The sequence below is a fragment of the Ovis aries genome, chromosome 1 (genome assembly GCF_016772045.2).
Source record: "Ovis aries strain OAR_USU_Benz2616 breed Rambouillet chromosome 1, ARS-UI_Ramb_v3.0, whole genome shotgun sequence".
In the NCBI taxonomy this organism is placed as follows: Eukaryota; Metazoa; Chordata; class Mammalia; order Artiodactyla; family Bovidae; genus Ovis; species Ovis aries.
In genome coordinates, this window is record NC_056054.1 from 238,369,652 (window position 1) to 238,392,625 (window position 22,974).

Below are 22,974 nucleotides of genomic sequence, written 5' to 3' on the forward strand. Positions count from 1 at the left end.
AGGGGAATTTAGACTGAAACAGAGAGGGGCACAAAAGGGAGACAATGTGGAGATGGCCACGTGATGCTGAGGGCAGAGATTGGATTGATGCAGCTACAAATCAGGGATTGTTAAGGGCTGCTAGTCAGCACAGGAAGCTAGGAAGAGGCGAGGAAGGATTCCATCCTGAGTCCTAGAGGGGGCATGGCTTTCCCAGCACCTTGGCTTTGGACTTCAAGCCTCTAAAACTAGACGGTAATTTTTTTTTTTTAAGTTATCCAACTTGTGGCCCTCTGTTATGGTAGCCCTTGTAAACTAGTATATTTGTCATAAAAGTAAAACTATTAAAAACAAATACAATAAAACAAGACATGCTCTTAAATATTATTAAATTTCAGCTAGATGCTTAGTAATCCACTAAAAATAGGCTTGAGCCGCAGTTCAGTTCAGTTCAGTCACTCAGTCATGTCCGACTCTTTGCAACCCCATGGATAGCAGCACGCCAGGCTTCCCTGTCCATCACCAACTCCTGGAGCTGACTCAAACTCATGGCCATTGATTCGGTGATGCCATCCAACCATCTCATCCTCTGTCATCCCCTTTGCCTCCCACCTTCAATCTTTCCCAGCATCAGGGTCTTTTCCAATGAGTCAGTTCTTCGCATCAGGTGGCCAAACTATTGGAGTTTCAGCTTCAGCATCAGTCCTTCCAATGAATATTCAGAACTGATTTGTTTTAGGATTGACTGGTTGGCTCTCCTTGAAGGCCAAGGGACTCTCAAGAGTCTTCTCCAACACCACAGTTCCAAAGCATCAGTTCTTCGGTGCTCAGCCTTCTTTATGGTCCAACTCTCACATCCATACATGACTATTGGAAAAATCATAGCTTTAACTAGACGAACCTTTGTTGGCAAAACAATGTCTCCCTTTTAATGTTGAGTTGGTCATAGCTTTTCTTCCAAAGAGCAAGTGTCTTTTCATTTCATGGCTTCAGTCACCATCTGCAGTGACTTTGGAAGCCTAAAAAATAAAGTCTGTCACTGTTTCTCTGGTTTCCTCATCTGTCTGCCATAAAGTGATGGGACCAGATGCCATGATCTTACTTTTCTGAATGTTGAGTTTTAAGCCAACTTTTTCACTCTCCTCTTTCACTTTCATCAAGAGATTCCTTAGTTCCTCTTTGCTTTTTGCCATAAGGTTGGTATCATCTGCATTTCTGGAATGCAAAAGTAGGACCTAAGTCAAGAGACACCTGGAGTAACAAGCATATTTGGCCTTGGAGTACAAAATGAAGCAGGGCGAAGGCTAACACAGTTTTGCCAAGAGAACATGCTGGTCATACAAACACCCTCTTCCAACAACACAAGAGAAGACTCTACACATGGACATCACCAGATGGTCAATACTGAAATCAGATTGATTATATTCTTTGCAGCCAAAGATGGAGAAGCTCTATACGGTCAGCTTAAACAAGACTGGGAGCTGACTATGGCTCAGGTCATGAACCCCTTATTGCCAAATTCAGACTTAAATTGAAGAAAGTAGGGAAACCGACTAGACAACTTAGGTATGATCTAAATCAAATCCCTTATGAATATACAGTGGAAGAGATAAATCAAGGGATTAGATCTGATAAACATAGTGCCTGAAGAACTATGGATGGAGGTTCATGACATTGTAAAGGAGGGAGTGATCGAGACCATCCCCAAGAAAAAGAAATGCCAAAAGGCAAAATGGTTGTCTGAGGACGGCTTGCAAATAGCTAAGAAAAGAAGAGAAGCAAAAGGCAAAGGAGAAAAGGAAAGATATATCCATTTGAATGCAGAGTTCCAAAGAATAGCAAAGAGAGATAAGAAAGCCTTCCTCAGTAATCAATGCAAAGAAATAGAGGAAAACAAGAGAATGGGAAAGACTAGAGAACTCTTCAAGAAAATTAGAGGTACCAAGGGAGCATTTCATGCAAAGATGGGCACAATAAAGGACAGAAACAGTATGGATCTAAAAGCAGAAGATATTAAGAAGAGGTAGCAAGAATACAGAGAAGAACTGTATAAAAAAGATCTTCAGGACCCAGATAATCACGATGGTGTGATCACTCACCTAGAGCCAGATATCCTGGAATGTGAAGTCAAGTGGGCCTTAGGAGGCATCAGTATGAACAAAGCTAGTGGAGGTGATAAAATTCCAGTTGAGTTATTTCAAATCCTAAAAGGTGATGCTGTGAAAGTGCTGCACTCAATATGCCAGCAAATTTGAAAAACTCAGTAGTGGCCACAGGACTGCAAAGGTCAGTTTTCATTCCAATCCCAAAGAAAGGCAATGCCAAAGAATGCTCAAACTACCACACAATTGCACTCGTCTCACACACTAGCAAAGTAATGCTCAAAATTCTGCAAGCCAGGCTTCAGTGGTGTGTGAACCATGTTCAAGCTGGATTTAGAAAAGGCAGAGGAATCGGATCATTGAAAAAACAAGAGAGTTCCAGAAAAACATCTACTTCTGCTTTATTGACTGTGTGGATCACAAAAAACTGTGGAAAATTCTTCAAGAGATGGGAATACCAGACCACCTGACCTGCCTCTTGAGAAACCTATATGCAGGTCAGGAGGCAACAGTTAGAACTGGACATGGAACAACAGTTCAGTTCAGTTCAATTCAGGTCAGTTGCTCAGTCATGTCCAACTCTTTGCGAACCCATGAATCGCAGCACGCTAGGCCTCCCTGTCTATCACCATCTCCCAGAGTTCACTCAGACTCAAGTCCATTGAGTCAGTGATGCCATCCAGCCATCTCATCCTCAGTCGTCCCCTTCTCCTCCTGCCCCCAATCCCTCCCAGCATCAGAGTCTTTTCCAATGAGTCAACTCTTTGCATGAGGTTGCCAAAGTACTGGAGCCTCTGCTTTAGCATCATTCCTTCCAAAGAAATCCCAGGGCTGATCTCCTTCAGAATGGACTGGTTGGATCTCCTTGCAGTCCAAGGGACTCTCAAGGGTCTTCTCCAACACCATAGTTCAAAAGCATCAATTCTTCAGTGCTCAGCCTTCTTCACAGTCCAACTCTCACATCCATACATGACCACAGGAAAAACCATAGCCTTGACTAGACGGACCTTAGTCGGAAAAGTAATGTCTCTGCTTTTGAATATGCTATCTAGGTTGGTCATAACTTTTCTTCCAAGGAGTAAGCGTCTTTTAATTTCATGGCTGCAGTCACCATCTGCAGTGATTTCGGAGCCCCAAAAGATAAAGTCTGACACTGTTTCTACTGTTTCCCATCTATTTCCCATGAAGTGATGGGACCAGATGCCATGATCTTCGTTTTCTGAATGTTGAGCTTTAAGCCAACTTTTTCACCCTCCTCTTTCACTTTCATCAAGAGGCTTTTTAGCTCCTCTTCACTTTCTGCCATAAGGGTGGTGTTATCTGCATATCTGAGGTTATTGATATTTCTCCTGGCAGTCTTGATTCCAGCTTGTGCTTCTTCCAGTCCAGCATTTCTCATGATGTACTCTGCATATAAGTTAAATAAACAGGGTGACAATATACAGCCTTGACGTACTCCTTTTCCTATTTGGAACCAGTCTGTTGTTCCATGTCCAGTTCTAACTGTTGCTTCCTGACTTGCATACAGATTTCTCAAGAGGCAGGTTAGGTGGTCTGGTATTCCCATCTCTCTCAGAATTTTCCACAGTTTATTGTGATCCACACAGTCAAAGGATTTGGCATAGTCAATAAAGCAGAAATAGATGTTTTTCTGGAACTCTCTTGCTTTTTCCACGATCCAGGCATGGGTCATCTCTTCACGGCTGCTCCAGCAAAGCACAGCCGCTGCTCCTTACCTTGGAAGAGGGGTATCTCCTTACCGCCACCGTTCCTGACATTCAACATGGGATAGCTCCTCTAGGCCCTCCTGTGCCTGTCTTTCCCATCAAGAAGCTTCTATAAGCCTCTTTTCCTTATCCATCAGAGGGCAGACAGAATGAAAACCACAATCACAGAAAACTAATCAAACTGATCACACGGACCAAGCCTTGTCTAACTCAATGACGCTATGAGCCATGCTGTGTGGGGCCACCCAAGGTGGACGGGTCGTGGTGGGGAGCACTGACAGAACATGGTCCTCTGGAGAAGGCAATGGCAGACCACGTCAGTATTCTCGCCTTGAGAACCCCATGAACAGTATGAAAAGGCAAAAAGATAGGACACTGGAAAATGAACTCCCCAGGTCAGTAGGTGCCCAATATGCCACTGGAAACTTTACATTCTCTCTGACCCCCAGCCCCATATAACTCCAGAAAAAATGAAGAGACGGAGCCAAAGCAAAAACAACACCCAGTTGTGGATGTTGACTGGCGATGGAAGTAAAGTCCGAAGCTGTAAAGAATGATATTGCATAGGAACCTACCTCCATGAATCAAGGTAAGTTGGAAGTGGTCAAACAGGAGATGGCAAGAGTGAATATGGACATTTTAGAAATCAGAGAACTAAAATGGATCGGAATGGATGAATTTAACTCAGATGACCATTATATCTACTACCGCGGGCAAGAATCCCTTAGAAAAAAATGGAGTAGCCATCATAGTCAACAAAAGAGTCTGAAATGCAGTACTTGGATGCAATCTCAAAAACGAAAGAATGATCTCTGTTCGTTTCCAAGGCAAACCATTCAATATCACAGTACAAGTCCATGCCCCAACCAGTAATACTGAAGAAGCTGAAGTTGAACGATTCTATAAAGACCTATAAGACCTTCTAGAACTACCCCTCCACATGCAAGAAAAAAGATGCTTGAGCCTCACCATTTCTTTATGAAAAGGAAGAATAGGCAATGTGATACCCATGTTCATAGCAGTGGTTTTGGCAATAGACAAAAGGGAGAAACCCGAGTGTTCCTCAATGAATGAGTGAAAAAACAGAATGTGGTGTCTAAACACAATGGAATATTATTCATACTTTAAACTATAACACTGGTGAATCTTGAGGATATTATGCTAAGTGAAGCAAGCCAGAAAGACAAATACTGTGAATGATTTCAATTATATGAGGTACTTAGAGTAGTCAAATTCATAGAGACAGACAGTAGAATAGTGGTTGCCAGAGGGGTCTGGGGTCAGGGAGAATGTGAAGTTTCAGTTTTTCAATATGAAAATCCTTCTGTGGATGAATGGTGGTGATAGTTGCACAACAGTGGGAATGAGCTTAATGCCACTGAACCGTACATTTCAACAGTTAAGGGTCTTCCCTGGTGGCCCAGTGGTTGAGAGTCTGCCTTGCAATGCAGGGGATGTGGGTTCCTTCTCTGGTCTGGGAACTGAGATCCCACGTGCCACGGGGCAACTAAGCCTTTGCACAAAGTGCCACAACTAAGACCCAATGCAGTTAAATAGATATATAAGTAGATAAATATTTAAAAAACAAAATGGAAAACTATATAATGCGTATTTTACTACAATTAGAAGGAAAAAAATGAATAGCCAATGTTAAAGAGAGATGTTAAAGGCACAATAGAGGTGATTAGGTCACACAAAATAGAGGTGACCTAATCACACAAACCACCAGTCCATTCTAAAGGAGGTCAGTCCTGGGTGTTCTTTGGAAGGAATGATGCTAAAGCTGAAAGTCCAGTACTTTGGCCACCTCGTGTGAAGAGCTGACTCACTGGAAAAGACTCTGATGCTGGGAGGGATTGGGGGCAGGAAGAGAAGGGGACGACAGAGGATGAGATGGCTGGATGGCATCACCGGCTTGATGGACGTGAGTCTGAGTGAACTCCAGGAGTTGGTGATGGACAGGGAGGCCTGGTGTGCTGCAATTCATGGGGTCACAAAGAGTCGGACATGACTGAGTGACTGAACTGAACTGAGCTTGAATCACACAAACTGGACATTAGTTTGCATAACTTTCTATGCGAGTGAATATAATTTTTTGCTGGATAAGTATCTCAGTTCAGTTCAGTTGCTCAGTCCTGTCCAACTCTTTACCACCCCATGGACTGTAGCACACCAGGCCTCCCTGTCCATCATCAACTCCTGGAGCTTTCTCAAACTCATGTTTATTAAGTCGGTAATGCCATCCAACCATCTAATCCTCTGTCGTCCCCTTCTCCTGCCTTCAATCTTTCCTAGTATCAGGGTCTTTTCCAATGAGTCAGTTCTTCACATCAGGTGGCCAAAATATTGGAGCTTCAGCTTCAGCATCAGTCCTTCCAGTGAATATTCAGGAATGTCTTCCTTTAGGATGGACTGGTTTGATCCCCTTGCCAAGTGTCGACACAGGGTCATCTCACAGGGTGGAAAACTCAACCCTACATCATGTGAACTTCCCTAAAAAAGATTTAAGGCATACAGAACCAGAGCCAGAACTTGAACTCTGTCCTTTGACTCAGTCCAGCACACTTCCCTTGTAACCCAAAGGATGTTTATTTTGATAATAACACCTGGTTCTTAGTTACTGGACCAGGGGATAAACTTTGAACCTGGTGCCATCTGTTAGATAGGTGGTTTTGGTAGGGAAGTTTTCTAGGGTGAAGGACAGAGAAAGAAGAAACTCTTGGATGATTGAGTTTCCAGGGAGAAACTTCCAGAGACAGAGAGCGGCTGGAGAGAGAGAGACAGGGACCAGGAAAAATAAATACATTCTCAGAGCAACTGAGGAGAAAAAGTGAAGATCCCTATTGGAAAACTGCATATTGTATGCCCCTTGGAAAACTACAGTTATTTGACCGTTGTCTATTTTCTTCCTGTTTTGTTTGATCATTCAGGGGAACTGCAGCATGGGTGATTCAGTGCTAGCTGGAGACAGAAGCTTAGCAGCAGTTAGTCTAGAATTAGAAGCCAGAAAGTTGGGGATGATTTTATTAAGGGTGAGTGGGAATAGTGAAATATTTTCAGATCAAATATTATTTGAAACACTGTTTTTATTCCTGGCTTGGAAGACGCATTTTAAATGTAGGTTTAAAATTAGTTTGGAAATTGTCTTTAAGAGGGGATTGCATAAGTTATTTTAGATTCGGGGCCTCATTACAAATGCATTAAGGAACAATCAGATACTGTGTCTGCCAGTGGGAAGCAGTTTGAGGCACAGAGCACCAGGTAGGAAGCTTCTAGCCAATAATGTGCACTTGAATCTAAGGAGGCCCCTAGAGGTGCACTCCTGTTTATAGGAGATGGGGAGGTGGGGGAGAAAGAAGAAAAGGTTAAATGATACCATTTGAGCTGAGATTTGCTATAAAAATGGGCTTCCCTGGTGGCTTAGATTGTAAAGACTCTGCCTGCAATGCAGGAGACCTGGGTTCCATCCCTGGGTCAGGAAGATCCACTGGAGAAACACATGGCAACCCACTCCAGTATTCTTGGCTGGAGAATCCCATGGACAGTGGAATCTGGAGGGCTACTGTCTGTAGGGTTGCAAAGAGTCAGACAGGACTAAGCGACTAACACTTGCTGTAAAATACTTCAGTAAGGAGGAGAAAAAAGTGAAAGAACTGTGCGTTAGTTTCCTGTGGCTGCCATACAAATTGCCTCAAACTTGGTGGCTTACAATAACAGAGATGGATGTTATTGTAAGCCAGTAACAAAGATGTAATATCATCTTACATGGAGAAAGAGGTGATCAAGCTAAGGTGGGCTTCCCTGGTGGCTCAGTGGTAAACAGGACACGGGTCTGACCCCTGGTCCGGGAAAATTCCACATGCCATGGGGCAACTACGCCCATGTGCCAAAACTGCTGAGCTAGTGCTCTAGGGGCCACGAGCTGCAACTACTGAGCCTGTGTCTGTGTTCCACAACTACAGAAGCTGGGGCACCTAGAGCACGTGGTCTGGAACACATGGTCTGAAACATAGAAACCACCCTAATGAGAAGCCTGCATACTGCAATGAAGAGTAGCCCCTGCTCGCCACAACTAGAAAAAGCCCACATGCAGCAAGGAAGACCTACTGCAGCTAAAAATCAATCAAAAAATAAATGGGTCTAATGGCAATTTTACTTAAAAAAAAAAAGAACTATACACTGAGAATTACAAAATATTGGTAAGATAAAGACTTAAAGAAATGGAGAGGAATTCTATGTTCATGGATTAGAAGACTCAATATTGAGATGGTATTTCTCCCCAAATTGATCTACAGTTTCAATAAATCCCTATCAAAATATCATCAGCCTTTTTTGGGGGGTAGATATTGATGAACTGATCCTGAATTTTAAACGGAAATGTAGAGAACTTAAACTTACCAAAACAGTCTACATCCATATGACCCTTAACGCACCTTGTCTCATCTGATCTTGGAAGCTAAGTAGCGTCTAGCTTGGTTAGTACTTGGATGGGAGAATAGCCAAAACAATTTAAAAAAAAAAAGAAGAAATTTGAAGACTTAAACTATCCTATTTTAAAACTTGCGAACAACAAGGTCCTATTGAATAGCACAGAGAACTATATTCATATCCTATGATAAGCCATAATGGAAAAGGGTTTATATACATATATATTTAAATATATATATGCATAACTGAATTACTTTGCTGTATAGCAATAATTACAACATTGTAAATCAACTATACTTCAATAAAAAAACCAAGCAAGACCTTTCAAAAAAATAATAAAATGTGCTATAAAGCTACAGAAATTGAGCATATAGTATTTACACAAAGATACACATGTAGATCAATGGAACAGAATTGACAACATTAGGGGTTATATTTACATTGTGTGGGTTTTACATTTATAATCAACCATTTTTTTTTACTAAGATTCTAAGATTCAATAGGGAAAGGGTAATATTTTCAATTGGAATCAATATGCAAAAGGGTAAATTTAAGCTCTTATCTCGTTTGCACGCTAACTTGCTTCAGTTGTGTCCGACTTTTTGGGACCCAGTGGACTATAGCCCTCCAGGCTCCTCAGTCCATGGAATTCTCCAGGCAAGAATACTGGAGTAGGCTGCCATCCCTTCCTCTAGGGGATCTTCCCAACCCAGGGATCAAACCCAGGGATTGGACCTATGTCTCTTACATCTCCCGCATTGCAGGCGGATCCTTGACGACTAGCGCCACCTGGGGAGCCCTCTTATTCCATACTACATACACAAATGAAGTCGCTCAGTCATGTCCGACTCTTTGCGACCCCATGGACTGTAGACTACCAGGCTTCTCCGTCCATGGGATTCTCCAGGCAAGAATACTGGAGTGGGTTGCCATTAAGTTAACTCAAAATGGATCACAGACTTAAATATAAAAGCTAACTACATAAAAACTCTGGGAGAGAACAAAGGAGAAAATCATCTTGACTTTGGAGTAGGCAAAGATTTCTTAGATTAGACTGAAAGAACATAAACTATAAAAGAAAATTTTGATAAACTATATTTCATCAAATTAAAATGTTCTACTTAGAATGAAAACAGGCTGAGAGAAAATATTTGCAATACCTATCTCTAATGAAAGATTGTATACAGAATACATAAAGATATCTTACAACTTAAATAATAAGAAACCAAATAAACTAATAAAAATGGATAAAAGAGTTGCAGACACTTCACAAAAGAAGATATCGTCATGGCCAATAAGCACATGAAAAGATGCTCAGCATCATCAGTTACAAGGGAAATGCAAATTAAAAAAATCACAGTGAGGGACATCCCTGGTGGTTCAGTGGTCAGGACTTCGTGCTTCCACTGCAGGGGACATGGGTTTGATACCTGGTTAGGGAACTAAGATCACACATGCCGCCAAGTGGCCAAAAAAAAGAAGAAGAAAAAAAGTCACAATGAAATACCACTACATACTTCTTTGAAGTCTTAAATTAAAGAGTGACAATACCAAGTCTTGGCAAGAATGTGGAGCAACTGGAACTCTCAGTGAGAAAGTAAGACATGTAAACACTTTGGAAAACATTTTGGCCATTTAAAAAATCAACTGAACTATATATTTACCGTATGAATCATTCCTCGGTATTTATCCAAGAGAAAAGAGAACAATGTATCCATACAAAGATCTGTACACAAATGTTCCTACAGCTTTATTCATAACAGTTCTAAACAGGAAGCAGCCCAGTTATTCACTGACACTGAATGGATGCACTGTGGTGCAACTCTATGATGCTAATCAGGGATACAAAGAAATGAATTACTGATAGAGCAACAAATATGAATTTCCAAAAATACTTCAACGAGCAAAAGAAGCCAGGTTCAAAAGATTAATTCTGCATGATTTCATTTATATGAAGTTTAAGATAAAGGAAATCTAAAATTTCAAACAAAAAGACCGAAAAAAAAAATCCTCCTGCAAACCCGAACAACAACAGAAAAAACAGCCTAGGGCAGGAGATGGGTAGGACTCAACTTCAAAAGGGCAGGAGGGAATTTTTTTTTAAGGTGATAGAGTTACTCTTCGTTTTGACTGTGGTTGTGGTTATATGACTATGTACACTTGTCAAAACTCATCAAATTATTTATTTAAAAAAGTTTATGTTGCATTTTATTGTCTAGATTATACTGTTATGGAAGGATGTCCATGATTACTGTAGATCTGTAGAAAGCAAGGTGAAGAAGAGTATGTTTAGTATGATCCCATTTATGTTAAAAAAAAAACCCACAAAATGTGTATATGCATGTATTTCTTAATTATATGCAGAAAAAACTGTTAGCAGAGATTAACTCTGCAGACTAGGGTTGAGGATGAGTCAGATTTAGATTTTATATTCGAGTATAGCCAGTTAACAATGTTGCGATAGTTCCAGCCATACATTTACATGTATCCATTCTCCCTTAAACTCCCCTTCCATTCAGGCTGCCACATGGCCATCTTTTGAATCATAGCCCTGCCTCGATGAAATCAAATAGCTGAATCAATGAATAGGAATAATTTGTGTATAGCTTCAATGTAATTTGTTCTAGAAAAAGGAGCTTTTTCTTCCTCTGGTGTCTAACTCACTTAAGTACAATGGGAACAAAAACATGGGATGTGGTTTTTTCCCATAGCCTGGAATCTAGTTCTACCGCTAACCAGATCTGAGCTCTTACGCAGATTACAAGATCTCTCTCTGGATTCTCTACACTTGTTTCCCTATCTGTCAAATGAGCAAAATATTTGCTTTCCCAAGACTTACTAGGATAGTTGTGAGGATTTAATGAGATAAAGGGGGGAAAAGACTTTTAGAAGGTGGTTTAACTTATCTAGGTGACCTCTATTATCATGGGTGCTATTCTCAGATCCTAAAAATCACCCAATCTTTTCCTAGGGCTTTTGGTTGAGAAGTGCTCACTATGGGCCGGGTCCCAGTTAAGCAATGCATGTATTTCACCTTGTTTCATCCTCACAACAAGCCTAGGACTTGTTATCTCAGGCTATGTTTACAGATCAGAACACTCAAAATAAAGAAATGTGTAACCTACGTGCAAGCCCTTGTTCATTTATCCATTTAGTAACAATATTAGGTACCAAACGTACAACTAAGGTGAAGTCCCTGCACGCACAGATCTTACCTTTGAGGGCAATCTGGCTTGAAGGTCCTCGGCTGTGAATGGCAAAGGAGGGATTCTCTTTTTTTTTTTTTTTTTAAGTATTTATTTATTACTATTTTTATTTTTGGTTGCACTGGATCTTCTTTGCTGTGTGCGGAACTCTGGTTGCGGCGAGCGGGCCCTGTTACCTAGCTGTGTGGGCTTCTCATTGTGGTGTCTTCTCTTGTTACTGAGCACGGGCTCTAAGCACACGGGCTTCAGTAGTTGCAGCACGTGGGCTCAGCAGCTGAAGCTGGAAGGCTCTGCAGCATGGACTCAGTAGTTGCCCATCTAGCAGGTGAAAACTTCCTGGCCCAGGGGCTGAACCTGTGTCCTCTGCGTTGGCAGGTGGCCTGTCATCCACTGTACCAGCAATGGAAGTCCTCTCCTTCAGTGCCATACCACTCAGCTTCTGGCTTGAAGTATTGTAACCTTCCTGCCCCATGGTTTCTGGATTCTTCACCTTATGTCCAGGGCTTCCCAGGTGACTCTGCCTGCCAATGTAGAAGACTCTGGTTCCATCCCTGGGTTGGGAGTATCCCCTGGAGAAGGAAATGACAACCCAATCCAGGATTCTCGCTGGGCAGAGGAGCCTGGCGGGCTGTACAGTCCATGGGGTTGCAAAAGAATTGGACATGACTTATCGACTAAATAACAACTTTATATCCCACACGTTGGTTCCAGAACACGGATGTCTTTTCTCTTTCTCCCCCTGAGATTCCCCACCCTGTGCCAGCAACATTCTTGAATATCCAGGGGTAGAAGCCTCTGTTAACCAGTTTTTGTTGTTCCCCTCCCCCCAAGGTGTGATTATCTGAGCAAAGCAAACCTCCAGGAAAACTGCATCCCCAGATGAGTCAGCCATCATCACAGAGATTACCTAATGCTGAGCTGGACGGGTTCAGAAAGCTGAAGGCAGGGAAAAAGCCAAAACTCACAGGTTTGGAACTCAAGGTCACTGGAAGCCAGGGGTTGGCCGTGTTTCTGCAGCTGGTGCCATTTTTATTTGCTCATTCTCTCTGGAGAGCAGGATGGGGTAGACTTCAAGAGTCCCCTTAAAAAAGATGCTGGTATTTCTGGGAAGAGGTTCCTTCTCAATCTTTCCCAAAGAACATTTGTTTACCGAGGACAGTGGGGTGGGGAGAGGGGAGAGGAAAGGGCCAGAGGATGGCGAAAGACAGGAGGATGAGAGGAGTGATTACTAGGAGGTACTTAAGCTCATGTCTCAATACTGAAGTCTCTTCTTGTGTCCAGGGGAAGACCACAGAATAATAAATTGATCCTTGTAAAGAGTCAAGACATGGTTAACAAAGGCAATAAACAGAACACATGGGCACCAGTGTTGTTGATTTTATTGCCTTGCTAGAAGAAAATGCGGCATAAGCTAAATGTTACCCATCCCATGCTGTGTTTCTTAGGAAACTTCCTGGCTTGTCGTCAGCTTGTAAGGAGAGCATTTCCAGTCTCCATTTGGCATAGACTAAGCACACAATAATCCAGGACTCCGTTTGTGTAACTCTTCTTCACTCCCTGGGTCCTCAGGGCACCCTGACCTGCTTTTTCTGGTGGTGTATGCTGCTCTGACCCAGCCCCCAAGCTGCCCAGATAGGGGCTTCCTGTCTCTATTCCCTCAAGGTACTCTTGACTCACAAGTTACTCCCAGACTCAGCAGTAAAGACAAGTTTTCAGGTTGCCATTTCCCAACCTCAGCTTTTTGGGAGTAGTTATTTCCTGGTGTCTCCCTACCAGCCTCTGAAATAGACCATCCCAGATCAACTCCCTTTATTCTCTCTTCTTCTCAGAATAAAATATTAAGGAAGTCTTCCTCAATCACTCATTTACTTTTTATTCCTTTCTAGATACTCAACTTATTATTTTGAAAACTGAGAAGTTAAAGGAAAGAATTAAGTCCCTGACCTCTTTATATGAACTGTGCCTCAAAGTCACTGTGACTTCCCCGGTGGCTCAGACGGTAAAGCGTCTGCCTACAATGCGGGAGACACGGGTTCAATCCCTGGGTCGGGAAAATCTCCTAGAGAAGGAAATGGCAAACCACTCCAGTATTCTTGCTTGGAAAATCCCATGGATGGAGGAACCTGGTAGGCTACAGTCCATGGGGTTGCAAATAATCGGATACGACTGAGTGACTTCACTTTCACTTTTTCAAGGTCATTGAATAATTAAAAAGGGTCATTTTCTCTCTAGAGAAACTGTTTTGCTAATGAGTGAGAAGGAACGAGAGAGTTAATAGGTTAATGGGTCTAGGTAATGCTTATCAGTGCTGCCATAATCACAAAATAGGGATAGCCAGACCTTATGTGATGGAAGTATACACCACTACTTATGAATTAATCTTGATAAGATATGAACCCAAATCTGATTAAGCCTCTAGATCTAACTAATTTACAGGAAATGCAGGGATCAGTGACTCTACAAGAATGTAATCAGGAAAACTTGGGAAAGTTGTTGGACAAACAACTCTGATTTTTAATTTCAGGAGGAAAAGAGGGGAGTGAAGAATCTGTAGATTAAAAGAGACTTAACAAGCATGCCAACCAATTGCAAAGTATGGACATTATTTTGATTCAAATTCAAACAAATGAATGCACTATGAAAAAAATTTAAGATAAGCAGAGGAACATAGACATTGACTATTTTTAATGATATTAAAGAATTATTGTTACTTTTGTAGTGGAATAATAATACAGTTATTTTTTAAAAGAAACCTTATATTTTAAAGATGTTTTATTTTAAAAATATATTAAGTGTTATGGTATCTTGAATTTCTTTTGGTATAATCCAGAGGTCCATGGGGGAAATGGGGCACAAGTGTAAATAACAGAAGATTAGGTAATGGTTTAAGCTGAATGATAGGTACATAGAAATTCATTATGCTGTTTACTTTTGTACATAATTGAAAATTTCCACAACAAAATGATAAAACCTGTAAGATAAACCCCTGGAAGAATGGACATGGAATGTATAACTTCCCAACCCTTAGAAGAGATAAAAATGAATAAGAAAACAAAAGGCAAGAAAAGGGGAAAAGAAGGGGAGGGGCGGGAATCTAAAAAACATTTCAAGGAGAAAACACAAAACAAGATGGCAGAAACATATCTAAAAGTGCCAGTGATGATAATAGATGGAAACAGCTAATTAATCTATTAAAATATAGATTGGGGAATTCCCTGGGGGTTCAGTGGTTAGGACTCCTCATTTCCACTGCAGAGAGCCTGGATTCAATCCCTGGTTGGGAACTAAGATCCTGTAAGCTAAGCGGGCTGCCTTTCCCCACACCCAAAAGACAGATTGGGTTAAAAAAATTCAACTTTGTATATATATACACATATATATGTATACACACACACACACACACACACATATATTACAAGAGAAACCCTTAAAAAATGAAAAGGAGGAAAATGAAGAGATAGAAAACTATCTACTAGGCTAAACAAATGATAAGAAGCTGAAATTAGGTAAAACAGTTCAATAAGGTAAGAATGAAATGCATTGAAAGGAATTAGTAGCAAAGTGACCATTGGTGATCGTGACAAAAATGGTTTGGGGTCACAGTGGGGACTCAGTCAGGTTGTGTGTGACATGCAGTGAATGGCAAAGAAGTAGGAAGGCAGAAGGAACAGTGAGGGCAAGCAGAGGAGGCACAGTCCTAGTTGGGGAAGAGGGGTTACTTGTCATTTGTTTACCTGTTCGAGCCTGTGTAAATATTGATGCCATGAAGCCAGAGGAGAGAGCCAAGGAAAAGAAATGGGAGAGAACTGAGGGGAAAGCAATTGTGGGGAGCCAGGCTGAGATCCAAAGCACCAGGAGAGACTTTAGCAACAGACAAGAAGAAAACATCTATTTTATTTTATTTCTAATTTATTAATTGGTCCATTACACAAACAATACATGAATGCATACTCAAAAACATCAAACATTACAGGTAAAGCTAATGCACTCCACCAAACTACTGTGAACAGTTTGGTTAGTACCCTTCCAGACCTTCTCTATACATTTTTATAATACACAATTAGGTACTTAAGATGTACACTATACAGTATTTGTGTGAATGGGTGTGGTATGTGTTTTAACATCAGTGGTACCATGTGTATTTCATGTATTATCCTTCTATTTTCCCCTAAACTTTTAAAAAACTTAACATTGTATCTTAAGAGATCTTTCCATGTCAGTGCATGTAGGACTCTCAATTCTTTTTCACTGATGCCTATCTATAACATGTACCATGTATAACACGTACCATGCTCCATTCCTTAGATGCATATTTTGGTTTTTCCAGTTTTATAGTTACAACCAAAGGAACAACAGACATCACCGTAGAAGCTACATTATGAATAAAAGTGTGTAAAGTGTGTTTCATTAAAAATGGAAAAATATTGGGTCATAGGGCATGTGAATTTAAAATTGTAATGGATACCATTTGGTTGTCTTTAGAAGTGGCTGTGCTAATTTATATGCTCCCTGGTAAGGTAGGAATCCTGTTTCCTCACACTCTTGATTTATATTTTAAATATTTTGCCAATTGGATCTGAGATATCTCTTGTGTTTTAATGTGCATTCCCCTTATTTGTTTAAAGTTGGGCATCTCTTCACAATCTACTTGCAAAACTTCTTGCTTACGTACTTTCATAGGGATATTTCTAAATATGTGTATGTGACCAAAAAGCGTGAGTCCTACTGGAATTAATTTTTGTGAGTTAGAGATCTAAAATTATTTTTTACCAAAAGGTTATGTTATCTTAGTACTATTTGCTGAATAATCCATTCTTCCCTTATTGATTTGAAATGTCACTTTTATGATTTACTCAACACGTGAGTGTTTCTTTCTGGATTCTCAGCTTTAATCAGATTTCATTTTGGTATTAGGTACCTGAGTTATTATTAACTTGGTTCACTGAATGGTAGCTGATTTTGTCAGCTAAGATAATGAATGTGTTGTTTATGAGACAATAGAGGATATAATTCATGATACAAGAGTTCTTTTTATTTAAATCAATTCTGTTATCTACAAACTTAGAGTATTAAGAAATGTGTAAACTTCTCTTTCAGACTAGTTCCTTTCTTAGGGGATACCTTGCAGGCTAAATATAGAGATGGAAGGTCTTTTCGCCAGGTCCCCTCTTTCTAGTATTTGATGTTAAAGCTTTTTGGTGATTTCAAGTTGTTTCCTGGTAATGTCAAAGGGTTTCACATGGCATGGCAATATTACTGTTCATTTATAAGAATGTTTCATTCCACAAATGAAATGAGGTCCACAAATCATGAGATATACTTTGAAAAACAATGTGATGCTCTTTTACTTTTACATTGGACCATGAACTCCTGAAGTGTTTAAATCATGCCTCATTTTTCTACTCCCAAACATTCCATTCAGGCTGCAGGCAGTGCCTGACTTGAACTAGAATTGAATTGCATTTCAATAGTGTTCCTATAAAATAAAAAAAACAAAACTCAAGTTTCTAAAAAAAAAATTTAGGGGCATAACAAAGTTATGCATATTTTTTTCTGCCCATCTGCCGCCTGATTAAATTATATATATTTTGTGAATTTTTATTGTTTTCTTAAAGTAGGAACACTAGAACTAGACACTGACCTGACAGTTCACACCCAAATGTGAGAAAAATGTTCCCTTGCTGTTCATGGACTGCCTCAGGTATGATCTATCTATAGATACACTGCTTGCCTGCTAAATGACAGCGAGAACTGAGATCTGGAAAACATTCTGAATTTAAGTGGGCAAGCATACTTTATGGTTGTTATACAGAAAAATATCAGGCGTGCAAAACAATGAATTAAAAAGGTAAATTCAACTTTTTATGGGAAAGTAAAAGTGTTACATGTGCTGTATTTTAAAATTCAGTCATTTTTAGGATCAAAGTTAGCACACCTTTTCCTTCTTTCAGAGGAGTGACTTTGGCTCTCATGGGTAATGCCTTAGTTCATAAACTTCAATGCTCTGTTTAATAGCTCAATCTAAGTCATTAGACCTTGGGAAAACTCCCTGAACTATTTAATCTATCAGTTTCCCTGATGAGGAGAAGGAAAAATAAATCTAACTTACATGGTCCAAGAATGTTGAACAAGTTCTATGAGCCAAGTAGATTGTGCCAGTGCAAAATAGCAGCTTCTTACTTTACCATTATCAATCCTGAAAGGCTGTCTTACTTTTATTTTTGATGATTCTGCTAAAAACAAAAAGGCCATCTAAGACCTTTAACTTTCTTTGTATAGTGCCCCGCTTACCATTTTTATTTGTGAACACATGTCAATCCAATTGCAGTGAACTGAAGGAAATCATTAAGAAGCACTTTTACAAGAATCTCTCTACTGATGAAAGGAATACATGCTTATAAAGAGCTGATCTTACCATAAAAATTCTGAAACCTGCTAGAGAAATAAATGAAACTGGAATGCATTCTGGAAAGTCAAAAAAGGGAAAAAAACAGGATGCAAATATACATCTCTAAATAAGAAACTATTAGTATTGCTAGAATATAGAAACACGGATTACTAGCCAGGAGGAGGTGGAAGAAAATGTCCAGTTTTGCTTAGGCAGGGGCTCACAGGGCAGAAAGAAACCTGAACTGAACTGTGTCAAAGAATGAAAGGCTACAGCCTAGCAGAACCCATTCTGATTTGGGTTGTCAAATGTCTGCCATGGAGGTAGAACCCATATTATCCTTTCTGGGGAGGAAGAGAGAGCTCTGAGGGACACACCTTGAATTCATCCTTCTGGGCCACTCTAATCCCTAGTCACTATAAAAGGGCTAAATTTGGTTTACCTTTAGGACTGGATTTACACAAAGGCATTAAAAGACAGCCAAGGCTGATCTAGTCCCCCCTACCCTTTATTTAAATTCTTGAAATTCCTTAAACAGGAAACAAAGACTTTCATTTCATAGAGATATATGGAAGCAAAAGTCTTACTCAAACTAAGACTTAGAGTTCTCTCTGATCTTTCCTTGGCGCAAGAGGCACCTGATTCTAGGAATGTAATGTTCATCATGGAGGCAAAGATGATACAGAAAGACTCACGACCAACTTCCTTCATGAATGTCAGATGGCCTATGCAATTTTGCCTATCCATCATTTCTTTTACGTTAATACTGCTGTCCTTCCTAAATTATGTCAGCTTTTAGTTTTACCCCTCAACGACCTCTTATGCACTGCTGGAATGATTGATTTTTCTGAAATGAAATTCTAATTACAATCCAATTGCTTAAATTCACGAAATCATTCCTGCTTTCCTAATCGATGCCAGACTACCCAGCTGAGTGAGGCAGTCGTTGACTGCCTGCCTCCTAGGAAACAAGCCTTGCTCATACTCTTTGAGCACTGTTTTACTTTTGTGACCTTCAAGACTCAGGTGTCACCTCTTTGAGAAATCTTCCCTAACAAAGCCATCCTTGATGGTGCATAACAGATCTTTATTATTGCCATTGTATCTCTTGGTTTGTCTATATCCTTAAACTCTGAATGTTGAAGGGTGGGCTTTGTCCTTTTCAATTGAATTCAATTATTAAAGAGAATTGAGTCACATCACAAAGTGCCTGCCACTGAGCTATAACTTCCTTAAAAAAAAAACCAACTTCATCTTAAAAATTTGCTTACAGAAAATCCAGTGATATTTTAATTCTGGTTCTACAAAGAATTTTCATGAACAGATATTTTGGTTACTATAATCTTAAGTACACTGCACCCCTTTCCCCCCTTCCATTTTTTTTTTTAAAGGTCCAGAAATGACTAGTGTTTGGAACTTGGAGAAATACTCTCATCTCTGACCCATGACAGAATAATGAGTTTTAATTGGCCATCATTGAGGGCTTGATAATAAAGCATTCCTGTCTTTATACTTGTTATGCTTAGTTCAGAACATTGGAAATAGAATTGGCAATATCCAGCTATTTTTGGACAAAAAATTATGAGTTAAAATAACCATGTATATCTCGCAACCCCTTTTTTTGGGGGTGGTATAGTAAGCTATAAAATAACATTGTAGCTACCTAATTTTGGGGGGGGGGCAATAAAGTTTGTACATATTGCCATATCAGAAACAAAATGTCCTATGATTCTGCAGTTGGCTAAAGTAAATAAACAGAAAACCTCTGTGGTACCCTGGCCTATGAGCATTTCACTGAGAAAATTACAGATGGCATTCATACAAAGACTGTGCTCCTAAACTAGCATCTTAGTAAATTGATATTCCAGCTATGTTAATTGGAGACCCTAAATATCAGAGGTAAAACTGAAATTTAAAGATTTAATCAATTGGAGGAATGCTTGATGTTGCTTTAAAATACAGTCTATCTGATGCAGACAAGCATATAGATTTTCCACGCTAAGTTGTCCCTGACTTTGGAGTGGGGGACTCATGAGAGTAGGTATGGATATACAGGTTTCCTTTCACAAGTCCAAAGGGAAGGCAGGGGAGTTGGGAAGCAAACAACAGGCACTACTATCGTTTTGCATTTTTTGAACATGGCACCATTAGTTATCTTCTCATGTCATTAAATTGAAGTTTGTTAATATTTAAGGCTCAGTACATTTTTGCCAACTTACTTTTTAGACATTTACAGAAAGCTTGCCTTTCTACATTAGGTCCTGCTATTTAAAGACAAATAATTTTGTTAAATACTAATTTGTATTTTTTAGATTACTAGAGGTTAAACCCTTAGAAACTGCCATTTATTTCTTCTGTGAACTATTCATGTATTCTACTGTGATTTTAAAAAAATGTAATCGTAATAATTGCTTTTAATTACCACTTTAAACATATGAATCATTTCCTTTATGACTATTACTTAGGAATTATAGCGTTTTTCTACTCCCAACACCAAAATTGATATTTTCACAAAAATTCCAACTTTTTCTAATACTAGTTTTTCTCCACCTGTATTAAATATACTGTTTGAACTTCAGGGGCACACCCGGGAGAGCCTTTTGGTAAACATTCCAACATGGAAGTTTCACTTCCTAACTCATCTGATACAGCTCTACTTAGCAATCTTACTCCATATCTTCGGGTTGCTTCTTCAAGCCTAAGGACTTAAGTTCCTTTAGTTATTTCTATTAACATTAAAGTTCTGTTTTTAGTGAATATATCCTGCAGCATAAGTAGAATATAAAATAACTGGAAGTTCCATGTACACTCTGATTTTATGCATTTAGTTTGTGGCTTTTTATTTTAAATAAAGAACATTTGTCTTCTTTTAATGCAGAGAGCTAATTATTGATTCTCAGTAACTCCTGATTAGCTAGTTGGCTATAGATATAGAGCATCTTAATTTCTACAGGCACCTTTCTGAATTCAAGTAAAAGTTTTGGTAGACAAGGATTTCCTACTTAAATGTCATTGACATAATATGAGTATCGAGTACAAATATTGCTCACTGTTCTTGCATTCTTTAAGTTATTTTACCTTGAAGATTTAAGAACCATCCTTAAGTCATTAGTAACAGGTTTTCATTGAAGGAGTATCTGGAACTGTGAAAATACAAATCTAATCAAATTAAATTTTGAACACATATAGAGCCAAATATTTCAACAAAACTGCAGTTTAATTTCAGAAAATGTGTTAAAATATATATTTATACATCAATTTCTGACATACACTTAATGTGTTAGTATACACAAAATGATGCTTTCTCTTGAAACTGTATTTATGAAATGTACATTTTAATTTAAATACTCAGTATACACTGCACTTAATCTGCATGTTGCATTTATTAAATACATTAAAATCTGCAATGTAACAAAACGTTTTCTGCATACGAAATTCAAAACACCATTTTAAATGAACAAAAGATGGCTCACTTCATTTTTATTTTTACAACTAGTGTATAATACACTAGCTCAGCTCCACCACACTACCTGTTCGTTCTTTTTTATTTGACATTGTTCACAGACTAGTACATATTACAATAAGAGTGCTGGATAAAAACATGAGGTACGAAAGTGGTTCAAAGATTATAGGTCATGCAGATCATGCTAGACAGCAAAGAAAATTGTGACCGAGAAAACACTAAATAAAAATACATAAAGAATGTGCATTATAAAAAAAAAGAAAACAAACAAAACTCCATTACACAGCTTTGCTTCTTTGGTTACAAAGTAGGTTGAACAATTTCACAGCTTTTTATTCCCACCCGAAAAAAGTCATACGAAATGTCAAAAAGCAGAGGAATCGTGGCAATTTCTATTAGAAAGTAGAAACAAATGAACAGCTTTCTTCATCAAAATAGCCCAATTATTCATTATATCACAATAACTGGTGACTACCTGTACAGCTGCACTATGTTCTTCATACTTACACTATACAAAATTTACATTCAAGCTGGGTCTTTACTACTGAAAATAAATACCGAAGGTAAATTGCCATTAGTGTTAGAAATATGCCAGGATTCTTTTGTTCAATTATTGCCTAAACGTTTTATCTATTAAATGCAATCCTGTCTTTCAATTCCTTTACTGATACTTATAATTATTCAAAAAAATTAAAAAAGTTCTGTGACATTGTTCATGTACATTATGAAAATAGCAGCCCTGTAATAAATAAAACACAAATAAATGAAAACTTATATAGGCAAATGTTACTGATATTGAAAGAAAAGTGGCTCTTTAGATGAACTGTTATTTATAATATGATAGAAAGGCTCAGGGTAAATCCATGGGTAATAGGAAACATGGGAGAGCCACCAAAGCTCTTAAAAGACCCTACTCGTGTGCACCAGGTAAAATGCAAACTCTGCTCACTTTAATACACCTCATCTATTACTCTCCTTGTGTACTGATGACAGAAACTGGACACCAACAGCGCTGCATGACATCTCAGAGAGGAAAAGCTCTTGTAGAATGATTGTCTAATACTGAAAGGGCCAAACACACAACTGAAGCATGGCTACTTGCTTTCGTATAAAGTGGAAAGAACACCAGTGGCACACAAGGATAGATTGCTTTCAGTTTTTTTCTCAATGAGGCAAGAAAGCTTTATGCTGAGGAGACATTCGGCTGCTGTGGAGGTTGCGTTGGCTGCGGAGGCTGTGCTATCACTGCTTGCTGTTGAGAAGTGCTACCAGGATTGGCTTGTTGGGCTGGGAGTTGGGATAATTGATCATTGTTTGAAAGAGATTTTAACAGTGCATTTTCTCGTTCAAGTAAAGAGTTTCTTTCAACTAATTCTTTTATTTGTTCCTTTAGAACTTCCACTTCTTCTCTTACTGCATACATCAAATGGCTTTTCACCAGATCCTGTGAAAAACAAAATTAGGAATGTCAAAAAGGGTGAAAGGGGAAGGAGCTGCTATCTGGTTCTCCTTATAAACACAAGACGATTGTGTTGTGCCTTATAAACACAAGATTATTTTATGCTAATTTTCCTGCTCTTGCTTTTTATGTTTCTACTGTTTCCTGACCAACCCTGAGGAAGATGGGGTGGAAAAAAATCTAGTTCCCAACTGGGGCAGCAAGTCCAAAATTTTCTTTTCA

At 39.2% G+C, this 22,974-nt stretch overlaps 1 protein-coding gene across 2 annotated transcripts in view; it reads right to left on the minus strand.

The window, feature by feature from the left end:
• Positions 1-15,333: 15,333 nt before the first annotated feature.
• Positions 15,334-22,974, minus strand: part of TSC22D2 (TSC22 domain family member 2) — a 51,504-nt gene continuing 43,863 nt past the window's right edge. For both annotated transcript variants that reach the window (XM_027959347.3, XM_004003260.6), the window contains one exon: positions 15,334-22,737. In XM_027959347.3, coding sequence (XP_027815148.2) covers positions 22,477-22,737 — 261 coding nt within the window. In that variant the 3' untranslated portion in view covers positions 15,334-22,476. The remainder of the gene's footprint in view (positions 22,738-22,974) is intronic.